Source organism: Zootoca vivipara, chromosome 7, assembly GCF_963506605.1.
Source record: "Zootoca vivipara chromosome 7, rZooViv1.1, whole genome shotgun sequence".
NCBI classification, from domain to species: Eukaryota; Metazoa; Chordata; class Lepidosauria; order Squamata; family Lacertidae; genus Zootoca; species Zootoca vivipara.
In genome coordinates, this window is record NC_083282.1 from 38,875,609 (window position 1) to 38,898,339 (window position 22,731).

At 43.0% G+C, this 22,731-nt stretch overlaps 1 protein-coding gene across 8 annotated transcripts in view; it reads left to right on the forward strand.

Moving 5' to 3' along the window:
• PARS2 (prolyl-tRNA synthetase 2, mitochondrial) overlaps positions 1-22,226 on the forward strand; it is a 36,318-nt gene extending 14,092 nt beyond the window's left edge. For 7 of the 8 annotated variants that reach the window (XM_060276885.1, XM_060276879.1, XM_060276884.1 and 4 more), the window contains 18 exons: positions 70-158; positions 714-834; positions 2,352-2,447; positions 3,481-3,585; positions 5,116-5,254; positions 7,018-7,130; positions 7,738-7,890; positions 8,716-8,870; positions 10,255-10,387; positions 11,364-11,527; positions 12,513-12,650; positions 12,758-12,875; positions 13,724-13,864; positions 14,897-15,061; positions 17,147-18,738; positions 19,537-19,639; positions 20,295-20,357; positions 21,624-22,226. In XM_060276885.1, coding sequence (XP_060132868.1) covers positions 70-158; positions 714-834; positions 2,352-2,447; positions 3,481-3,585; positions 5,116-5,254; positions 7,018-7,130; positions 7,738-7,890; positions 8,716-8,870; positions 10,255-10,387; positions 11,364-11,527; positions 12,513-12,650; positions 12,758-12,875; positions 13,724-13,864; positions 14,897-15,061; positions 17,147-17,371 — 2,055 coding nt within the window. In that variant the 3' untranslated portion in view covers positions 17,372-18,738; positions 19,537-19,639; positions 20,295-20,357; positions 21,624-22,226. The remainder of the gene's footprint in view (positions 1-69; positions 159-713; positions 835-2,351; positions 2,448-3,480; positions 3,586-5,115; positions 5,255-7,017; positions 7,131-7,737; positions 7,891-8,715; positions 8,871-10,254; positions 10,388-11,363; positions 11,528-12,512; positions 12,651-12,757; positions 12,876-13,723; positions 13,865-14,896; positions 15,062-17,146; positions 18,739-19,536; positions 19,640-20,294; positions 20,358-21,623) is intronic. The other variant, XM_060276886.1, reaches the window with a different exon arrangement.
• The last annotated feature ends 505 nt before the right edge of the window (positions 22,227-22,731 follow it).

The following is a 22,731-nucleotide window of genomic DNA, read 5'->3' on the forward strand; positions in this document are numbered from 1 at the left end:
CAACTTTGGTGAACAGAGCAGACACTTGAACAGTTCTTCCTCACAGAATTTGCTGCTGCTCTTTCGCAGGCACAGATTTTAGACCTGCCTCTGGACAGCATCGACTCGCACTCCACAGCTTTGCGCTGTCAGGGGATGCTTCTCATTCAGGACCTAAGGTATGTCGGATCTACAACCCAACATCCTCCCTGACCCAAATGTTGAAGCAAAGCTCAGAAGAAAAGTGCTAAGGATAGAGTTGAATAATGCCATCCGGAAGAGACTGCCTCAGGCTGGGGTAACCCAGCCAGATGGGTGGGGTATAAAGAATATCATCATTATCATCATCATCATCTGTGGAATTATTTGAAACAAACCACATAGAAAAGCCAAACCGGTCTCAGGTCCGTTGATATGGAATGGATTGTCTTGCTTTATTGCACTACTGACGAATCATGTGACCTACATTGGTGAGCCTGGAGTCCTCTGATCTTGACCCTGGTAGTTCTGAATTCCAGTCAGAGCCATGGGCTCAAGGTAGGCATACCCACACCAGATTCTAGTCAGTGGCTACCCCTTTGTAGCCTGCCCATTCCAGTAGGCACTACACAGCTCAGACATGGTTTATTTCCCCCCCTCAGTACTCTGAACTGCAGACCTCGCCACTTCCATAAGGAAGAATTGTAATGCACATTGAATGCTCTGTTTCTTCTCCCCCAACCGCCATTCCTCAGCCAAATGGAGCTTTCTCATTGGCCTAAAGAGAAGCTGCTCAGCACCTGCATTGCCAGCGTCTTTGCCTTGCCCTCGCTGGACACCTTACAAAGTCAGAGCAATGAAGAAGTTCCCGTACAGGTATTTTCTCACTTCGTTGCAGGTGTTGGGGGGGGGACTATGTCCCTCCAGATGTCGCTTGCTGGATTGTAGCTCATGTCATTCCTTGCCTTTGGCCATTCTAACTGGGGCTGGGGAGATTTTGAGTCCAGTCTGGAGGGACATAGATTTCTCATGACCAATTTACTGTGGAGAGGGTACGTGCTCGAATGATAACATCTCACTGTTTGAATCTACAATGTTTAAAAAGGAAAGAGAAAGAACTATACTGATTTGGGGAAGAGGGTGCACAAAAACATGACCCTATGTGGAACAAAGATACAACATCAGAATGCAAATTTGATGTTGATGATCGAAGCACTAAGTTCCCTTTTGAAGCCATTTTATACTTCCTATATCAGGGGTAGGCAACCTAAGGCCCGTGGGCCGGATGCGGCCCAATCGCCTTCTCAATCCAGCCCACGGACAGTCCAGGAATCAGTGTGTTTTTACATAACTAGAATGTGTCCTTTTATTTAAAATACATCTCTGGGTTATTTGTGAGGTCTGCCTGGTGTTTTTACATGAGTAGAATGCGTGCTTTTATTTAAAATGCATCTCTGGGTTATTTGTGGGGCATAGGAATTCGTTCATCCCCCCCCCCAAAAAATAGTCCGTCCCACCACATGGTCTGAGGGATGGTGGACTGGCCCACGGCTGAAAAAGGTTGCTGACCCCTGTCCTATATCTTCACAATGACCGTGTGAGCTAGGTAAGGCTGGGTTGGTGACTGGCCCAGAGCAGAAAGTGAGCAAAAACAATGAGTTAAGCGTACTTTCTTTTTGTATATCAAGGTTTGTAAAAAAAGGGGGGGATGCCTGCAGTTTGCTGAGAGTGTGAAAGAGGGTTTTTGTGTGTAGTTCAAGAAAGCTTATGCCATTATAAACATGTTAATCTTTAAGATATCACAAAACTTTTCTGTGGTACCTTACTTCATGCATTCCTTTTTTAGGAAGAAGGGGACCCTATTTTGGGAACTGCACCAGGGCCCCCCACCATCTTAATCCATCCTTGGGCAAAAGTAGGACGAAATACACTGAGCATGTTGTTCACTATTATGCAACCCCTATGCATTGTAATAGGGGGGAGAGCTACACTCGCTTTTGAATCACAGCTTTATTAGTCATGTCAGTTCATGGACACTGTTGGCATCCACCTGTCTTGAGAGACAATGGAGTGCACCTCCAGGGGTGAAGTCAAACTGCTGGAGAATCGCAGCGCCTGCTGTGACCGCAGAGACCGGTATCTTTTAACTGCTGCCTCCCATGTTGCTTTTGCAGTGGTCCAAAGGAAAGCAGAGCAATACATTTGGCACCAGCATGGCTGCAGGAGTTCCTGGAAGGAGGCATACAAGGTGCCATCCAGCCATCTTAGGGACTCCACTCCGGATTTGTGTAGAGTTTACTCTTTAGCCTTTCCCTCTCCCGAAGATGCCCCACAAGGCAGCGGGACATGTAATGTTATAGTAATATATTATGCAACTTTTTTCTCCTTCTCAGGCACTGTACAAGCAGACCTTAGAGGCTATAGAATCAATGCTGAAAAGCCTATTGGCAGAAAGACCAAACATAGCTGAACTGGCCGCTCTCTTAGAAGTAAGCTCCTGTTATCTTTTTTGTGGCTCAAAGAATATGCCCTATGCCTAGGTTCATGAAGTAGTCCTTCTTTTCTTTTCCTTTTCTTGGTGTATATGGTTCTCCTCATGCCAATACAACCCTCACAACAACCATGTGAGTCATCGTGGAATGAGAGATACTCACTGGCCCAATAAGGTTCATGGCTGAGTGGAGATTTGAACCAGTTTGTGCCCTGTTATAGTCAAACAGTGTAATTGCTACACCACACTCTCTCAGACAGACAGATTTTTTGTTGAAATGGCATTTGCTGCTCAGGGAGCAGAGAAGTGCCTCATTCACCGAAATCTACTAGTGGGGTTTTTGTGTTTTTTAGGGGGTGTTAAAATTAATTTTGAAAGGTGTCAGCTCAGAATGGCTCCTTTCAGTTTGGTCAGGGAGAGTTACAACAACAGGAATAAGAGGCCAGACAGGAAGCCATAAGATTGTTGAGAGTACTTAGCATGACATTCATGCTATTCAGAACTTTAAAGACCGGAAGGAAAGCAACCCAAAGTGGAATTTGGATTTCCTTGACATTGGGAAGTAACACAGGAAATGCCCTTTCCCCGTGTTCTTTAATCTTTGGAAACCAGGAAAAGTGTCAGGGTGGGAGGGGAAATGAGGGAAGATGTAACCTAGCTTACTTCCTCTCTGTGAGGTTTTGACACCATTGAGAGAGCAACCTGGAGGGCCACATTCAGCCTCCATGCCAGAAGTTCCCCACCGGGTTTTCCAAAACTTAGGTCTCCAGCTGTTTTGGACTACAGTTCCCATCCTCCCTGACCACTAGTCTTGCTACCTATGGATGATGGGAGTTGTAGTCCAAAAACAGCTGGCGACCCAAGTTTGGGAAACCCTTGTGTAGCCAATAGCGAGCTTAATGAACTGATGGCTGGACTTGGAGTAAGGCAGCTTCCTGGGTTCTTTTCTGAAAGACAAGAGCATGACTTTGAAGAATTACACTTTCTCTTCTTATACAGTTGCTAACAGTTTGCCCCCACTACCTCTACAGCACTTGATGCCCTGGATAATATCAGGACAAGCACATGAGCGGGCAAGAGCAGTGAACACCTATGTATCCCTGTTAAAATTTGCAGCCACCTGCCCCACGTTTCATGTGAGTGCTGCCCTCTGGCTTGAGGCGAAGTGAGTGGATAGAGACTGTGAAAAGCAAGTTTAGGGACTGGTACTCACTGGAATCTGATGCTTTATTTCTACCTCACTATTCTTCTACTGGGGAAAAAGAGGGGGGAATGAGTGACTAGAGTCTGAGATAGCCAGAAGCAAATGAACAAGACATTTTCTAATATTCAAGTGGTAGGGTTGCGAGACTCAATAGAGGACAGGACTAATTTCCAAGCAAAGGGTCTGCTGGTTTCTCTTTAAGGTTTCCAGACTCAAAAGAGAGCAAGGCAATTAAAGGCACAGAAGTCCTGTCCTCTATTGAGTCTGGCAACCCTACCAAGTGGTCTATTGGAGACAAAACTGGCCTATTATAGCTTGAATCCCTTATATCCTACAAAAACCATGCTACAGCTATGAGCCATAGCCTTTTCACAGTATTGCTGCTACAAACTGATATGGGCATGAATCGAAACCCCGTGAAGGTGTTCTGCCCCACACACGAGGATCACTGTGAGAGAGCTAGCCAGCCCCTCTGTCATATCTCTATTGCCCAGCTTTGCCACCCCTATGCAACACGGGAGAGCAAAAGTAAGAGCATAGACAGCTGTACAACTTGGGACCAGATGATCTAAAAGATCATCTCACCCTCTATATATACAGGGAGAGAGCCTTCTGCACATGCCTTCTCATCAGGAAGTTCATTCCACATGATATAGGAATTGGGCCTTGGGTTTGGTGGCATCCAGCCACTGGAACTCCCTTCCACTAGATATCACACAGGCACCTATGGAAAACCTTTCTTCTTTAACAAGCCTTTTAAGTGGAGGTCTGTACCCCAGTTCTATCTTAATCGGATTTGAAATTGTTTTAAAACTGCTTTTATCTATTGTTTTTAATTGTTTATGGTTTTTACTGTGAAGGTGCTTGGATATATTTATGTGAAGTGATTCGTAAATGGAATAAGATAAATAAAATTATTATTACATTTATATCCCACCTTTTCTCTAAGGAGCTTCAGTTGCTGTACATAGTTTTGTTTCCCCCCCTCCATTTTGTCAAGCTTTGTGGTCGAGTGGGGACTAGAACCCGGGTCTCCCAGTTATTTGTCCAACACTCTAACCACAACAACACACTGGCATTCTTCAGTGTCTGCAGCACAAAGTCTATTGTCTCTGTGGAGGCTTCCCTCATGATTCAGAACCCCCTGATCATGCAAGGCTTGTTCTCATTTAGAGTACAGCAGACTCCCTGCTGCAGTTGTTTGCCCTCCTGTGTGTGGACGGTGGCAGAGCTGGCTGTTGGAGGCACGATTGAGTCTGTAGAGGCAGCTAACATGGCCCTGTCTCCCTCTCTTTGTGCGAGGAGAATAGCCTGAACAGGGTACAAAGCTCATCAGAAAAAGACAATGTAATTCCAAACATCAGTTCATCCACACAGGGGGACTTTTTTCATTCAAGGAGCACAAAGATTTCTTCTCTTCCCCTCAGTGTCAAAAGACCGCACTCTCAATTTCTCCATTCAGGCGTCACCTGATGAATGTCCTAAGCTTGGGCATCTGATTGGTCAGCTGTGTCTGCGTCTCAATGACCCCCAAAAGGAAATTGGTGAACATGCTATGGAAGGCATGTATTTCCTGTACTCCCTTATGCTGCGCCAAAACGGTAAGATAGGAGCTGTGAAAACTCCAGTATCCAAACTGTGAATCTATATAGAAGTAGTAGACTGTACTTTATTTGGCAGCCATTGACTTGTTGCCCTTGACACTCTCTTCTTATGTCCTATATTTTATTATATCTGGGTATTGCATTATATCAGGAATCCCCAATTTTCTCTCTTTTTTTCTGGCCCAAGTGCACATTTGGAATTTTTATTTTTATTTTGTCAAGACGCCTTGAGTTGCCTGCAGTGAGAGAAGGTGTTTAATAAATTTAATAAAGAAGAAGAAGAATCAACTGTTGTTGGCACCACATAATACCCATTTCACAGAAGAAAAAACAGGGGTGCTTAGAATCTCCAGGCCCCCACATTAACAAAAGACAAAACACCTGCACATACCTGCAGACAAATAACTACAGGACTACAGTACTGTTATTATAAGGTGCCTATTTTCTAAGCACTGCACATATACCAAAAGACAAGGTAGTCTCTGACCACAAGGTTGCAATCTAATAGACATGAAACAGAAGGAATGGGGAGGGAGAAGGAACCTTCACTAGCCAATGGGTGGAGCCAGGTTGGTCTTCCCATTGCCGCAATGTTCTTGTTGCGAGGCAGAAGGTGCAGCCTCTCAATAGTATCAGAAGCCAGTGTGTGGTTTCCTTCAGCTTTGCAGCACACCAACTCAAAGCCAACTTAAAGTTTTCAAAACAACTTTCTATTATTTCATGTGGAAAGAAGTATTCTGGAATTCTGAGACGATCCACAGCAGAGACTATTAATTTGATGTATTGCATCATTATTAGGGGGTTCCAAAAATCTGGAGAGACATGCCCATTTTGTGCAACAGCAAAGGGTGCTTTTATTTAGTTAGCTGTTCTGCAGACACTGGTCTGTTTGCCCTTCATGCTCCTTTTGTCTCTGCCATAGCGTGTTGGATTTTGTGCTGACAACCCCTGTAGTCCTCACTGTGCAGAAGCTGGAGAAGATCCTGCCTAACGTAGCTACAAAGTGGGGCTTTGAGAGAAGTCCCTGGTGGAGAAGATATCTATAGCTCAGTGCCAAATCATGGGTGGTCACATCTCAGTTGCAGCAGGATACCCGCTCTGCAGTTTCCAGAGCTAATTTGAGAATTAAGGAGGATTTTGGAATGGGGCAGGCCGACCCAGGTTACTGTTATGCATCCCCACATCTCCAGGTTCCAGGGGTAATGCTATCCAGGGCTTGGCTTCCTTTTGGAGAAGAGACGATGAGAGATATATGCCATTTCTGTAATATTTGCTTTATTTGCAAACATTCAAGTGGAGCGTTGGAGGAGGCAAACAGCTTATTTTGTTCTAGTTACTTAACTGTGTTGTGGCTTGTACAATGAGCAGTATGCCTATCACCTAAATAAACAACCTTCACAACTTTAATAAATTGGCATGCAATTGATTCTCACCTGCAAAATAGTGGCTTCCTGGGAGCAGCCTGTGTCCTTTTGCCTTCCTTTCCTGTTCCAAAACCTACTTCTGTTGTTCCCATCATACACTGACCTCAAGACCCACCTTAGCTGTGGGTGAGTCCCAAAGTGTTTGTTTGCCATTCTGTGCCATTTTCCCTAACAAAAGATGTGGCTGGAACAGGTTGGTCACTGGCCATTATGTCTCATTAGTCAGCCATTCTGGCCCCTTCTCTCCCTTTTTTCTGAACTCCAGACACCCACACAGCAGCCTGATAGCAAACTCTCCGCTTGGAGAAACTTTAAAGTCACTCTTTTTCTCGTTAGCCTTCGAAAACAAAAGTGATTCCCTGGAAGCAGAAGAGATCCAACTGTGTGAAGAGATCCTGGGTTCCTATGACCCTACTCTGTCTCATCAAAATATCACCCATATTATTCAGGTAATTGTTCTGTGCTGGATATGATGCAATGCAGAGGATATGCAAACTGCAGAGGCCACCATAACTTAGTCCTGATAGGGCGTAAGGTTGGGGCAGAACCATAATTATTACTACATCTTTGTAATGAGTTTTGGGGCAAAGATTTCCACCTTCAGATCATAGGTCAGCAATGCTGCAATTCTATGTGCCCTTCCTCAAGAGGAGAAAGACCCATTGGACTCTGTGGTACTTCTGAGCTTGCATGCATGGGATCTTCCCCATTTTCAGTTTTCTGATATAAAACTTGCGGAAGGGCTGCAAGATCCATGGTAGAGCACATGCATTGGGTGAAAAGGGTCTCATCAGTTCAAACCAGTGGGTCTGGTTTCCTCCGTAAGATGAAAAGCTGAGAACACCAGGTTTCAAATCTATATACCTTTTCTTGGGAGCAAATCCCAGAGTAGCTGGTTGAATTTAACTGCTGAGTGAAGTGGCAGAGGAATGGGCTCCTCCACGGAACTTTTCATTCCTTCCTGCAAAGGTCTCTTAGAACAAGGAAGCCCTGCCAGTTGAGCTTGCCTTGCTGTTGTCCTTTCAACAAAGTGCTGCTCTGTGTCTCCTCTCTTAGGAATTTCTGCCGTACCTCACAGCGCTACAGATCACAGAGCTTTTGTTGACCGCTATAGACTGCCTAAAGGAAGCCAATAAGAGCACCACAGCGGCATCACGTGACATCACATCTGTAATCCTGCAGCGATACATGCACAGGTTACATAGGCAGGTAGGAGATGTTTGGAGCTGGCAGAGACCCCAGCAGTGACAGAGGCGGCTTTTTGAGATGCACCATTACCATTTTAGACCCTGAGATAAACTGTAAATGGGTTTTACGGTTTATCTGTGGTAAAGGACCATTGATGGTCTTGGCAAGGCTCTGCCAGTGCTCCCAGGATGTTTTCCTGTGTCAGTGCCTAATTATTGATCAGCTGACGCGTGCTCCCTGTACCATAGAATTGCAGAGTTGGAAGGGACCGCGAGGGTCATCAAGTCCAACACCCCGCAATGCAGGAATCTCAGCTAAAGCATCCATGACAGATGGCCACCCAACTTCTACCAATCTTGGGGAGAACCCAAATGACCAGAGCAGGGGATCGTTGTGACTTCTCACCTCCAGGACCAGCCTAAGATGTTTTGCTGACTGAGCAAATAGCCTCCCCAGCCTAAGTCCAGTCACATTATTTTGGCACTTGAGACGGAAAATCCCACAGGCACTTCTCCCCCTCCCTAGCAGTGAAAGTACTGCAATAATAAATATCTTAAATACCTTAAATAATCAATATCTTAATGATTTGTTGCTTGGCCATGAAAACAGGGGGTCGCATCCATACCACACATTTAAAGCACGTGGCTTTCCCTCAAATATTCCTGGGAAGTGCAGTTCACCCCGACAAAGCTACAGTTCCCAGGATGCTTTGGGTGACATACTTTAAGTATATGTTTGCTTTCTGCTCTTTGAGGGCTCTGGTTTGTACCTTGTAGTGTGGTCCCTGCCCCAGCGCTGCTTCCCTCTAGCAGGGCATTTAACTGAAGCATGCTTGTTTCCTTCAAGGTGCCAGAAATTGTGGATAAGATCTACCAGCAGCTTGGTTCCATTTACCAGTACCAGGACAGGCAAATAATGATGGAGATCCTGGCTCAGCTGGCACATGCCTACATGGCAGAAGTATGCAGTGCCCTTCTCCAGTGCCCTTTACCAATCGACAGGTACATAGTTCAATGATGCTTAGCCCTGCTGGGTCAGCCTTCAATCCCTGGACACCTTGGGGTGGGGGAAACACGGGAATGGGTTCCCATTCTCTCCCACCTGCACTCGGGCCTCAGTGCTCCAGAAAATACAAATCAGAAAATACCTACAGCCAGCAGGGAAGATTCTTATGAGTGCCACCTTTTCCCGCAAGGAGAGAGTGGGAACCGGAACGGCCTCCCGCAGTCATCCTTCGCAACCAGTTCCCATACGGAAAAAGCAAACAGCTCATGGATTTAGGAGGGTTGGAGCAGAAGCCTGGTCTAGTTACGGAAATGTAGGAGGGCTCTGGATTGAGGGGAAATAGAGCAAGGGATTTCTGACGCTAAAGAGAGAGAGGCATGGCTGTTATTTGAGGGCAGAGGGGTTAGTAAAGCGACAGAAGCATTCACACACCTCAGGGGTGACATCTAGTTTGGCCCCCAAGTCTGCAGAACACCTTCTCCTCTCCATTTTACAAAATGCAGATTGGGACTTTCCCCTCGCACGCCACATCTTTTTCTCTGCCCTCCCCCGAGCCACTGTTTTTAGGGGGGTTGTTTTGGTTTTACTCAGCATCCAGCCTGCAGAAAAGTTATGGTGAACTCAAATGCTGGCTCACTACTCTGTTAATGTTTCCTTATGAGGACAAATCAATAATTTCTATTGGTCCGAATAATGGTATTGCACCTCAGTTACTTAAGCATAATGTATCGTTCCTGGTGGTATTCCATGGTGTACTTTTGATCCCACCACTGCAGCCATTGTTGCTCCCTGTGGACTCTTCAAAGTCTTCATTTATGCCAGGGATGAGGGAGCTGTGGTCCTCCAGATGTTGCTGGACTGCAGCTTCCAGCATCCCTGTCCATTGGCTATGCTGGATGTCCCATCAACACCTGGAGGACTACAGCTTCCCAATCCCTGATTTATGCACTCAGAACAGTTGGGAGGGAGGATAGGCAAATGACAAAGTTGTGGATATAGAAGAAGAAGAAGAAGAAGAAGAAGAAGAAGAAGAAGAAGAAGAAGAAGAAGAAGAAGAAGAAGAAGAAGAGGAGGAGGAGTTTGGATTTGATGTCCCGCTTTATCACTACCCAAAGGAGTCTCAAAGCGGCTAACAATCTCCTTTTCCCTTCCTCCCCCACAACAGACACCCTGTGAGGTGGGTGGGGCTGAGAGACTTCAGAGAAGTGTGACTAGCCCAAGGTCACCCAGCAGCTGCATGTGGAGGAGCGGGACGCGAACCCAGTTCCCCAGATTACGAGTCTACTGCTCTTAACCACTACACCACACTGGCTCTCACTACACCACACTGGTTTCTCCTGACACCTGAAATGTTTCTGTTTCCCTCCCCTGAACTTGCAGGTATGCTTCTGAGATGTGGCATGTGTTGACCAAAACATGTTCCTACAATGACCTAACTCTCCTTGTGAATGTACTGCTGAAAAAGCTGCAGATGAGCCCAAAGGTCACGGGAAACTATATCACACCTCTGGCTGTAAGGAATTGTTCCAACTTGTCTGGATGGTTTTTGCAAATGAGCTCCCTAGAGAGAAGGAAGGAGGGGCATAGCTCAGTGGTAGATCATCTGCCTTGCCTGCAAAAGGTCCTAAGTTCAATCCCCAGCATCTTCAGGTCAGGTTGGGAGAGAACCCTGTCTGAAAGCCTGGAGAGCTGCTGCCAGTCAGTGTATGCTATACTGAGCTAGATGGACCATTGGTCCACTCAGCAGAAGTCAGCTTCTTCTGTTCCTAAAACAAGTTCCAGTACTTCTTCCAAGACTCCTTCGGCACAGGACCTGCTTTGGATGTGACAAAATCCCTTGTAGGAAAGAGCATGCAGCCTATATATGTCAGATCACATAATGATTGCATGCACAGGTATTTTCTAGCATGTACATTCACTGCTGCTTCCTAGCAAATGTAAACTCATGTAACTGCCAGCCACGTGACCTGCTAGCAGTCACATTATACAAATGTCCTGTGTGGTGTCCGACAGGGAGCATTCTCCATGCAGGGAGATTGTAAAGGAACTGAGTGATGTCACTGCAAAAGTGTTGAAATCCCTAATAAATAATCAGCAGTGATACATTGGCATTCAGTACTGCATGAATCGGTGCTACTTTTCTAAAGTTGCAGTCCTGAGCTTGCTTGCCTATTCACTCCATTGAATCCAGTGACTGCTACTTGTGAATAAATAGGCTTAGGGTCACGTTTCTTTCAGGCGGTGCCCATTCTTGCCAAAATCACATCCTTGTTAACTAGGCTTTCAAATCAATTGCAGTTATTATACCTTATTATATATACCTAATTATACAGAGGTTGCATACATCATTGACCTGACTCGGGAAGAGGTGTTTACATTTAAAATTAGTCCAGGAAAGATAAGTGGTTCAGGAGTAACAACCCCCAGAAACATAAATGAGCTCTGCAGAGAAAAGATCTTACCACAGTCTCTCTCTCCCTCTCCCTCAGGCTGCCAGCGCTTTCTCGAAGCTGTTATCTATGCCCAAAAGTTCGGAAGTGGCCCTCTACATCTTTCCCCGGCTGCTGATGGCACTGCTTGTTCAGGTGCACTATAGCATCAGGCACAGCGTAATAAAGAACTCAGATTCTCAGGAGGAATTTGAGCCTGTGGGGTAAATATGAGAGAAATTGTTATGGTAGGGGCTAAACGCACTCCCCAGAACATGTGAACATGCTCCTTTGTAACGGCATGCTTCCATGCACTATGTTCTCTTGAGTAAATCTCACCCACACAGAGCAGATCATCGGTGGGCATAATCTAGCCCTGGCATCAGCACCCTCAGGCAGCTGCAAGGACACCCCCCCCAAGGGGCCCACCACTTTTGCCTTGCCCTGAGTCCCTCCCCTTCCCCTTGAAAAAAAGCAGGTTGTTTTGGAGGCCGCCATTTTAATTTCTGGCAATGCCCTTGATGGGGCGCTGGTGGGTGGACACAGCATCGCACACATCAGAGGAGCCAGCGTTCTCCAATGTTTGCAATGATAAAAGCGGCAGTTCCCAAAGATGGCTCTTTTGCAGGAAGTGGGCAGAGGAAAGGTTGCCTGGCAAGTGGAGATGCTGGTAATGGGCTGGTTTAAAAAGATGATTTAAAAGGCCTGGCATGGTGGGTTTCGCCTGCAGGCCACCAAGTCTCCTGGATTAGATGGGGGAGGGGGTGTCCCTTCAAACAGTATGTCCTGCAGATGCAGTTCAGGAGTAGGACTAGGCAGCCATTCCTGGATAGGGGCAACCTGACCACAGTAGTCCATGCATTAGGAACCTGAAGGCTTGATTACTGCAGAGTGTGCCAGATACGGGGCTGCTCTTGAGTCTGGGTCAGAAGCTTCAGCTAGTGTTTAAATTGTACATAGAATTTCTCCAATGCGCTCTAGCGCTTCATCAATATTCCTACACCAGCCCTGTAAAGCAGACTAGTTCTATCCCCATACAGTATGCAGATGGAGGGTTGAGTCTGGCCTTAGCTAAGGCCACCTAGTGAGAGTGAGTGGGTTTGTGGCAGAGGTAACATCTGAACTGGGGACTGCCCAACTGGGAAGTCGCAGTTGTGCTACACCTGCTTCTTGATGTGTCTCATATTTGATTTGATTTTTAAAATTCAGCTATATTGTGGCAGCACTGAAGACTCTTCTCCTAGCTGCGAGGTGCTATTGTGAGTTTACGCTTATTGAGAAGGAGCGGGGCTGGGAGCTACTCACCAGCTGCGAAGATCACCACCGGGGAGTAGGCCTTATTGCAAGGTGCGCAGTGGTAAAGATTTGGTTAGAGCACCCCAAACATTTACAAAAATTCCCAAGTGTAGAGTTAACCGCTGGCCATAACGGTGTGCATTGTCTTTCCTAACCAGAGTCATGCTTCAGACCTCCTATTATTACGACGTTTTGAGGATCTTGTACCTCCTAGTTCCCTTCCTGGAGCGAGGTGATGAAGAGCACCAGATCACAGGATTGGCTTTCTTCAGCGAAGTAAGGAAGATGCAGCTTCTGCACTGTGGAACCATAGAGGCCTTTCTAGGAGTGCAGAGTGGCTTGTTGGCCTTGATTCCAAGGATGGCTGTACAAATATAGTGATACTGTAATGCCCACCTGTGACTCTGTGGTTATGTTCTCAGATAGTTGTATTGCTGGTGGTGTAAGTGGAGTTGGATCAAACAGAATATATTTGTAGCAGTGCATCTGAAGAGCCGCTTCATCCTGTTGCGTTTTGTGTAGGATGCTGCGGGCAGAATAAATTAGGTAAATATTAAAACAATACAGTTTTACTTATTAAAAGCAGAAGCTGTTCAACTGTGGCAAAACAAGTAATGACAGAACTAGTAATATTTGAGAAAGTGCATCATCTCTAATGCTAGGTTGGTCCTTATGTTCCTGAACATTTGGCATCAGGTCATGTCACATATGACATCAGATATGCAGCAAGTAGGCATGGCTCAGGGGAAGTGGCCTCACAGGACAAACTGGAACCTGTGCTGGCCAAATTTGGTCCCCATGCTGGAGATTCCCTACCCCTGCTGTGGTTGAATGCAGCACAAAGAATAAACCATATAAATCCCCCTGAAGACACAAGAATGGATGGGTGCAACCTACTGCAGGCCATTTCTACTTAACATGGACGAAGAAACAGATTGCATGTCCATTGGAAGGGCCACTGTGTACTTTGAAATTTTGGGTAGGATTGATAACCAAGTGCCAGAAACAGGTTAGTACATGTTTGGCATCTGAACAGGATTTTGGGGGTGTATCTCTCTGGAGGAAACTGAAGCAGGCGGTTGCTTGTGAACCAAATTCTCATGGACCTCTTCTTTGTCTTTTAGCTTCTTTGTATGTCAGAGGCCAGAAGACTTCCCAAACAGTATTCTTTGTATCGTCTGAAGCGAGGACTGACTAATGAAAACCCAGTCATCCGGGCATTGTGTATCAAAGGACTGGTTAACATCACATACTGGATAGGAAAGGTAAATAACAGGGCCTGTTGTATGATTTCACTGGATTTAGTTGATATATTCAGAAATATCTGTTGAGGATTTAATTGCATTCTACTCAATTTGTTTGCACAAGATTTGCGGAGCAGTTAGACAACATGAACTATTTACTGTATTGATAATTCGTTCTGATTTGTTTGTGGGGAGGTTCTATGATGTTGTGTCAATCAATTATTAGCCCATACTTTCCAGTGTGTTTACCCACAATTTTCCTTATTAGAAAAAGTCTGATTTTGGGTGAAGTGCATTTGTTATGAAAGAGCACAAAATCAACTTTAATTGAGCAACCTGAATTTTCCAGTATGTTGAATTGAATCCCATCCAAAAATAGCAATAATCTCCAAAGCCTATGAGTTATGGTCACAAATTCTCCAGAACGTGGCATAAGCAGATTGTGCCCTAAACATCTATCGGCACATGGAATGTTCTTCAGCATTTTGCATGCTTAGGATAAAGATTTTTTAAAGTATTCTCATCTCAGTTGAATGCACTTATAAAATATTCCCACAATTGGAAATATTGATAAGCCATCTTGTCTTACTTCTGAGCAGGCATGTATAAGATTTTATTTTTAATAGACTTTATTAGTTGGAGAAGGTAAGTGCCGTACATTATATTACAAATAAATCTTAATTCTCCATTGCTATTTCACTTTCTTTACCTTAAAATTATGTTTCTTGTCCACTGCTTCATGTTTAAACATAACATCCTGATAGCTTGTTATCCATAGGTCTGGTACAGTGGAACTTCAGTTTTTGAACGTAATCCATTCCGGAAGACCATTCGACTTCCGAAACGTTTGAAAACTGAAAGTGGAAGCCTCAATTCAGTAGGGAAACTCAAAACAGAGACTGTGTTGGACGTTCGGGTTCTGAAAAACATTAAAAAACCGGAGCATTTACTTCTGTGTTTTCAGCGTTCAGGAGTCAAAATGTTCAAAAACGGAGCGGTTCGAGAACCCTAGGTTTGACTATTTATTAACTTAAATTATGCCTTTCCATGCAGGAGGAAGTAAAGATTGTATTGCCTGCCATGACAAAAAGTCTTACTGGGATGGATGGGCGGCTGTTTGTAGATGCAGTTGCTGAAATTGAGAAGATTCTTATTGGCCCAGAAGGAGCAGACTGTATTTGCGATATCAGCCTTTCTCTCCAGGAACTATTCAGTGATGTAAGAAAGCAGTGTCACACTGGCTGGGTTTTGTTACAAGCCAAGAGGCAGGCCTACCCTCTCACAGAAGTGATTTTATCTTGAGGTCCCATTGACATTGACATCCCAGTATGATGCAGTGCCCCTAGAGTGTGGGACTTAAAGACTCTCAGATTCAGATCCCTACTCTGGCACTGCCATTAAAGAAACTCAGTGTCCTTGTGGCTGTCGCTCTTTTTCTTGGCCTAACCTACCTCACAAGGTTGCTGTAAGAATAAAATAGCAGGGGAGAATCGCGGGGAGCAAAATAAACAGCTAATAACCCTGCCCAGAGATAGATGCTGCACAGCTTTAGTAAGGTAAAAAAAAATGGAGATAACCCAATAGATGTTAAAGTCTGAGGCAGAAAATCCTAATGTGGTGCCAAAAATATAGTAATAAGGTAGACAAATTGTCATCCTTCAACAATACCCCAAAATCAGAATCCCCCTATGGAGGAAAAAATGCAGCAGCTACTATTCACTCGTATGAACCGTTCCACATAGCCCTATACAGCTTGGGACAAGAATATCTGAAAAATAATCTCATCCCTTACATACCAAACCAATCACTGCACTTAGCAGGATAGGATATACTGCAGATTCCATCTTATCAGGAGGCTCATTCCACATGAAGTGGAATCTGGCTATTAGTGTGCTGGTATCTCCCTTCCATTACATTTCAGACAGGTAGAATCTTTATGGTCTTTTCAGCATCTGTTGGAGACTTTCCAGTTTCAACAACCCTTCTAAGTGGAGATTTTTATCCCACTAGTATTACATTACTCACATATGCAGTATATGTAATTGTTTTTAACTGTTTTTAATATATAATGCTTTTCGATTACTTTTATGTGATTGTTTAAGATACTAGTTACAGGTAGGTAGCCGTGTTGGTCTGCTGTAGTCGAAACAAAATTTTAAAAAATCCTTCCAGTAGCACCTTAGAGACCAACTAAGTTTGTCATTGGTATGAGCTTTCGTGTGCATGCACACTTTTTAAATTTTGTTTTAGATACTTTTGTTGTTGTTGCTGGCATCCGTCTGTCTAGAGAGACAATGGAGTGGGCCTCCGGGGGTGAAGTCATACTGCTGCATTAGCAGCATTGAAGTGACGTCCCCTGGACGCAAGCCTAAGCAGTGTGTATGGAGGACCTGCCACATCCTCACTGATGTGGTCCAAAGGAAACCAGAGCAATACATTTGGCACTAGTTTGCCATATGTTTTTATTGTATTGTGAAATCGCTTTGAGTTGCTTCATAGGAAATAATTCAGAAATGAAATAAAATTATCTTTTTAAAAAATAATAATAATCTTTATTTCAATTTGGCAAAACAAATACAAAAAGAAATATAACAAATAGCAACGCAAAAAGAAGAAAGTAAAAGAAAACAGAAAATATTAACCAATGATTATATAAACAAATTAATACAAATCATATTGAAAAGCTAGGAAAGAGAAAAAAAACGAAAAGAAAGGCAAATCGAAAACATAAATTTGAAATGATATTCAACCAAATCATATTTAAATATCCGATATAACATATAATGCAAATTAACATAACTCAGATTTCAACCAATTATAATATAGCAATTAAAATATCATATCAATTTTTGTATTCAGATTTTGCAATCTGTCAGCTAAAAGTTACAGTTAAAAGTTGACTCCTCACTGCCCATACATGGCTTCCCTTTTGTTCACACTCATTAGTTCTTGCTTCTATCTAAGCATCAGTTGTATTTCCTCTCTCTTTTCCTTTTATTTTTTTAAGATTTTCTCATTTTCATTTTTTCCCTGTTTTTCTTTTAATGTAGACATACCACCAATTTGATATTAAAGTTTTCTTTTATTAAATAATCTTCCACCTGTTTCCACTCACTTATACATTTTTGCTTGGGGATGTTTCTAATTGCTGCGGTCATTTTGTCTAGGTTCATGAATTATGAAATAAAATTATTGTTTAAAAATAATAATGGAGAAATGGGATTACAAATTTTTAATCGGGGCCGGTATGCATGTCACTCTCTACTGAAACAATCTCACTGCCTTCTTTTGTTTTTGAGACAGGAAAGAGCAAGTGTCCGTGCTTCCGCCATAAGTCTTTTTGGGAAAATGGTGAAACGGGCTAAGAAAAATAACAAGCATGCAATGAGGCATCAGGTACTAGAAAACTTGGTTCCATTACTTCTGCATCTCGAAGAGGAGGACCCTGACATCCACAAGGCAAGCGTCTGCCAACATTTCTTTATTTTCAGGGGAACAATCATGGTTCTCACCAACCAGATAATTTAAAAAGTTCTCTATTCTAGCCTTTTCTACCTCCCATCTGAGTGCTTGTCTTGCCAAAGGCAATGTGGTTCTTTTAAAATGAGATTCAGACGCAATGCAAACTACACAAGTGAGTGAGTGAGAAGATTAAAGATTTTATTCTAAAACAGCAAGCAATGTATACATACCAACCAAGCACTTCAGTTTGCCACTTGGAAGCCCTCGAGAAGCAGCGAAGTGACTCCCCCAGGTAGCCTCAGTTTGCACGGTTCTGCGGCCAATCAGTCTGTGCACAAGCTTCAAAGAAATTCTGCCCAAACCATTCAATTTTATAGATAGCCCCCCCCTCCCAATGCCTCATTTTCTTTTCTTTTTTTAAAAGACATTTTTATTAAATTTCCAATTAAACACATTTAGCAATAACAAAACAAACAACAACAAACATAACAAACACAGAACTTTTCTTCTAACCATCTTATCAATTATTACAATTTTCTTTGCTCTGCCGAGCTTTGACTTCCCTCCCTCCCCCCAAACGGTTTTTTTCTGTCCAATCCTGTCTTGCAGTTCCTTTATTCCTTCTATTTAAAGTCAATTCGTAGGATTTATTTCAGTCCTGCAAGTGTCTTTAAACTTCTACAGTTCTCCTCCATATAGTCCACAAATTTACTCCAATCCTTTTGGAACTTTGACTCTCCCTGGTTTCGGATCCTGCTAGTCAGTCTTGCTAATTCCGCATAGTCCATCATTTTTGTCTGCCACTCTTCAATCGTTGGTAACTCCTGAGTTTTCCATTTTTGGGCTAACAAAGTCCTAGCCACCGGTTGTCGCATACCAATGCCTCATTTTCTCAAAACAATGTCCAACATCAAAGAAGGTACCCATCATTATCCTTCACAACTGATGAGGCAGCTGTGGGGGGTGGGCTTCACCTCCTCCCAATGTTCTCAGGGCATCTAAGACTGTTCTCACACCATCAAAAAACTTAACAAGAGCGAGGGAGGGGGAAGGAACAGAGGCAGGAGGGGCTCTGTGTCAGTCAGATCACTAACTCCTCAATACATTTTGTCTTCCGGGTGCATTTCCCATACAGTGCTTTCATGCTTCCTTGAGTGTAAATATACTAAACTTCAACATTCACATTTCCTGTCCCTTGATGAGCAAATACCAGAAGGTGTGTCCTTCCTAAAGACTATTCAGTAGTTGGGCGTTGTGTTTTCTGAATGGTGTAAAAAAAACAAACTATATATCATCTCCATATCTTGCAGGAATGTAGTTATGCCTTAAATGAATCCTTTCAGTTCCTGGGATGGAAACTACCAAAGCAGGTTGTCAGCAGGAAAGCTTGGCCCGAGAATGAAGAAGTTCTGGATGAAACCTGCCAGTACCTTGTATGTTGTCTACAAGTTCTGACTATTGCTTTACATTAAACAGCACCGGTTCTCCAGGATGTCAGAGTCTTCCCCAGCCCTATCTGGAGATGCTAGGGGTTGTCCCCAGGGTATTTTGCATGCAAGATACGTGCTCTCTACCACTGAGTACAAACCCTTCCCATTGCTTCACTAAAAGTTCTTTGCTGGTACAAAGGAGTCTAAAGACAAGGACAGCAAGAGAGGCAGAACACAAGCCTGATTGTGGCAAGGGTAATGACCTCGAAGGAATTAAAACAAAAAAACCAACAGCCACAATTTTTTGCATTTATTTGTTTTTTTAAATGTGTAGATTTAAAAACTGTCTTTTAGATTAAGGGCAAAGTGGGGTGATAATCTTTTTGAAAGATTATGGGCTGGGTGACATCCCTAATTGTGACATTTTGGAATTCTGGGGTGGAATTCAACACTGCTGTTTAGCTCGCATAATGGCTTTCGATCCGAATGTTGCTTCTGTGTAAGGGGTGATTTTCAAAGATGCTCTCCGCCTCTTCTGTTAGTGCAGCCAGTTGCAGGAACAAAAGCCATGCTGTGAGCTGAACAGCTTTCTTCATTTGAGTCTTCCTAGCAAGCTGATATTTGTCCATCTACAGACTTCTTTAAAAATCAGATATGATGATGATGATGATGATGATGATGATGATGATGATGATGATGATAATGGTTGTATGTTTATTTATATAGCTCTTTCCTAACTCTCACACCAGCTCTTTATTTTTATTTTTAATGAAGCCAATTACACATTTCTTGAGTTTCCAGGTGCAGAAGCAAGAGGCAAATCTCCAGAGATTCTTGTACCAGGACCTTTACTATACTCAGAGTGAGCTTCTTCCGATAAAAAGGGCTTCCATCGTGTTCCTTGGTAAATGAAAAACACAAGTTCAACTGTTTGCATTACCTCTTGCCATGACCTTCATTTTACTGTAGAGAGGATTCCTTAAAATCATGCAGATTCCCCTAAAACAAGTTTAGGGAACTTATTTAAGCCCAAGGGCCAAATTCACTTATAAGCAGCTTTCTAGTAGTGGGTGTGCCCAGAACTAAGGGTGCATGGAACAATGGATAGGACTCTAAAGTCTAAACCTTTGTACAGTAGGCTACATTCCTGCAACATCAAACTCAGGAATTTATATACAAGCACACGCACACGCACACACTTTTATCCAGACAAGCAAGAGGCATTGTCACAGTCAAGTGCAGGAGCATGTTTTGCCACTGCTATGCTGAAAGGATGCCAATAAAGCTGCTTTGTGGACATTTGTTTGGATGAAAGCTTCTACTCAGCAAATGCTAGCTTCAGAACGCACACCCAGCCCTCCCTTCCTCTGATAACCAGTACACAGTTGCATCCTTGTCCTTGAGCATATAACAATTTTAAACCCACTTTCTTAAGGCATTTCTTTGAAACAAAGGGCTTGTTTTCAAGCACTGTACATATACGTAGAATTAGTTACATGCGTTGCTGCCATGCATTGACCCAAGTAAATGACAACTGAATCCTTTTGTGTTGCCTTTAGGTTTTCTAGTACAACATATGGACAGCAAGGCAGGAAGTACAGACTTGGAAATGATCATTCATGGTAGGTTAAATAGAGAAATTGTAAGATTATTGCTGTCATGTCTTTAGGTACTAAATGAAGAGAGTGAACACAAAGGAGAGAAAATTAGATGCAGAGACTGTTACACTTGTATAGATTGTATATTTCCCCCTTTCTTCCTTCGTTTTTATTAAAATGCCAAAATTGTGAAAGATAATATAGACAAAAAAAGACAGAAAGTTCAAATACTTATTGGTTGATAATTTATGAATTAACTCACATTAATTATTCTTGCTATTAAAATACTGAAAGCACCTTAAAACATTATGAGGCCACCCTCTGAGGCAGCAATGTATGTTTTCTTTAATATTCCATAAAATCTCACTATATAATCAGAAAAATCAACTTTGCTTTTTTTCTCCCCGTTGCATTCAAAATTGCACAAACTGCTAGATACTTAGGGAGGGGAAAGAAATCAAAGTGTGTTTAGGGTAATATATAAACACTTTTAAGTATTTTTCAAATCTCTATTAGACATATGTAAATTTACCGTCTTGTTTTTTGTAAGGTATCAGTTTTAGAAAAAGAGGCTGTAAAAGGGTGATTCTATGATGTGGTTTCACATAATGATTATATGGACACAATTATGCTGCAATTTAGGAAATTAAGTCTGCAGAGAATTTTGCAGTATTGTGGGACTGCCATATTTCCTTCCTAAAATGTAAACTCTGGTCCCCACAGTTGCAGAGAAGTAACAGCTAATGTTTTGGTAGCTAATAGTTGTAGGTAAGGCTCTTTCCCTTCAGGACTTGTGCCTTTTCTCTCTACAGCCACTCTCTCTATTATATTGGTCGCTAATAATAACCTCCCTAATAATAATAACCTCCCTAATAATAACCTGGGAACAGGCTTTACCGCCTCTCAAACTGTGCAGCTCAGGACTCAGGTATATTAGTAAAGAAACAGTGATTTGAATGTGCTACAAACACACAACACCAGATGGTGCTAGAGAGCAGGACATTTTAAAATGTGATTTTCCATAGAGATTTTTTTTCTTTTGTTATAACAATCTAATTACTGACTTACTTATAGAAGGGGTTTTTTCTGTGTTTTGATCCACCTAATATGAAATACATGAATAAGCAAATTCACTAAATATGTCCCAGTCATAAAATTTGTGGAGTTATTTTTAAAGATATCCACAACAATAACAATGTCCATTAAATAGCTGAAGGTTTAATATGAAAGGTTTAGCATTTATTTGGATCAGAGCCCCCTTATGTGTTAACATTTCTCTTTCATTTTCAGCTCTTGAAGGCTTGATGCATGACCCAGATGCTTCTGTGTGCCTAGCTGCAGCACATGCCCATGAGCGCGTTAGTGCTGTTCTCTCCAATCAGAAGGAGAGGCTTGAAGGCAACAGCAAGACGGAGGACAGCGACAGTGCTGCTGAAAGTGTTCTAAGGAGTTCCAGAGCCCTGAATACTATCCGCCACACCCCTTCCAGACTTTTTGCTGTTATAAACCTCTGGAGATCGGCCAATGGAAATTAATATTGGACTGGAAGAGGAGAAAGGATCTTGGTGTATAGCTCTTCCTAACAACAACAAAAAGGCTGTGAATATCACTCTTCCTATACTGAACCTCAGCAAGAACATTATAAAGGACCATAAAAGGAATTGATAATTTACCAGCTACCTGGATAATAAAGAACATCAATTCCCTACAGAATCCAGCCTACTGGACTTTTGCTTGCTATAGGTACATCATAACAGGCTTTTCTATGAAGATCAAGGCAGGCATGCCCTAGTCACTTATTAGCTTGTACACAGCACTCCTGCAAGCCCCTTTTAAATACCAATGTTGTTGTTGCTGCTGCTGTTGTTTAGTCGTCTTAGTCATGTTCTACTCTCTGTGACCCCATGAACCAGAGCATGCCTTGGAAACTCTCACTTTCTTCTCAAAGCTTCTCCTTTTTTATGTCCGTGGAGTTTTCTTGGCAAAATACTGGAGTGGATTGCCAGTTCCTTCTCCAGGGGGATCACATTTAGTCTAAATTCTTGGCTATGACCTGTCTGTCTTGGGTGACCCTGCACGGCATAGCTCATAGCTTCTTGGTGTTATTCAAGCCCCTTCGCCACGACAAGGCAGTGATCCATGAAGGGGTTTAAATACCAATAGGTAATGGAAAGACACCTAGAAATAAAATAGTATTGCTGTGGAAGGCGGGGGGTGGGCAGATATGCTACTGTTCCTCTCCTGCCTCCCACCCTTTTCTAAATCTAGTTTAATGTGTACACCAATGCAGGACGAGTTCTCATTTTTTAAAAACCATTTAAAGGTTTTTAAAAATAAGACTCAACAAAAGCTTCAACAGGGTCATAGGCATAGCAGGAGCTGGGTAGTATTAATGTTC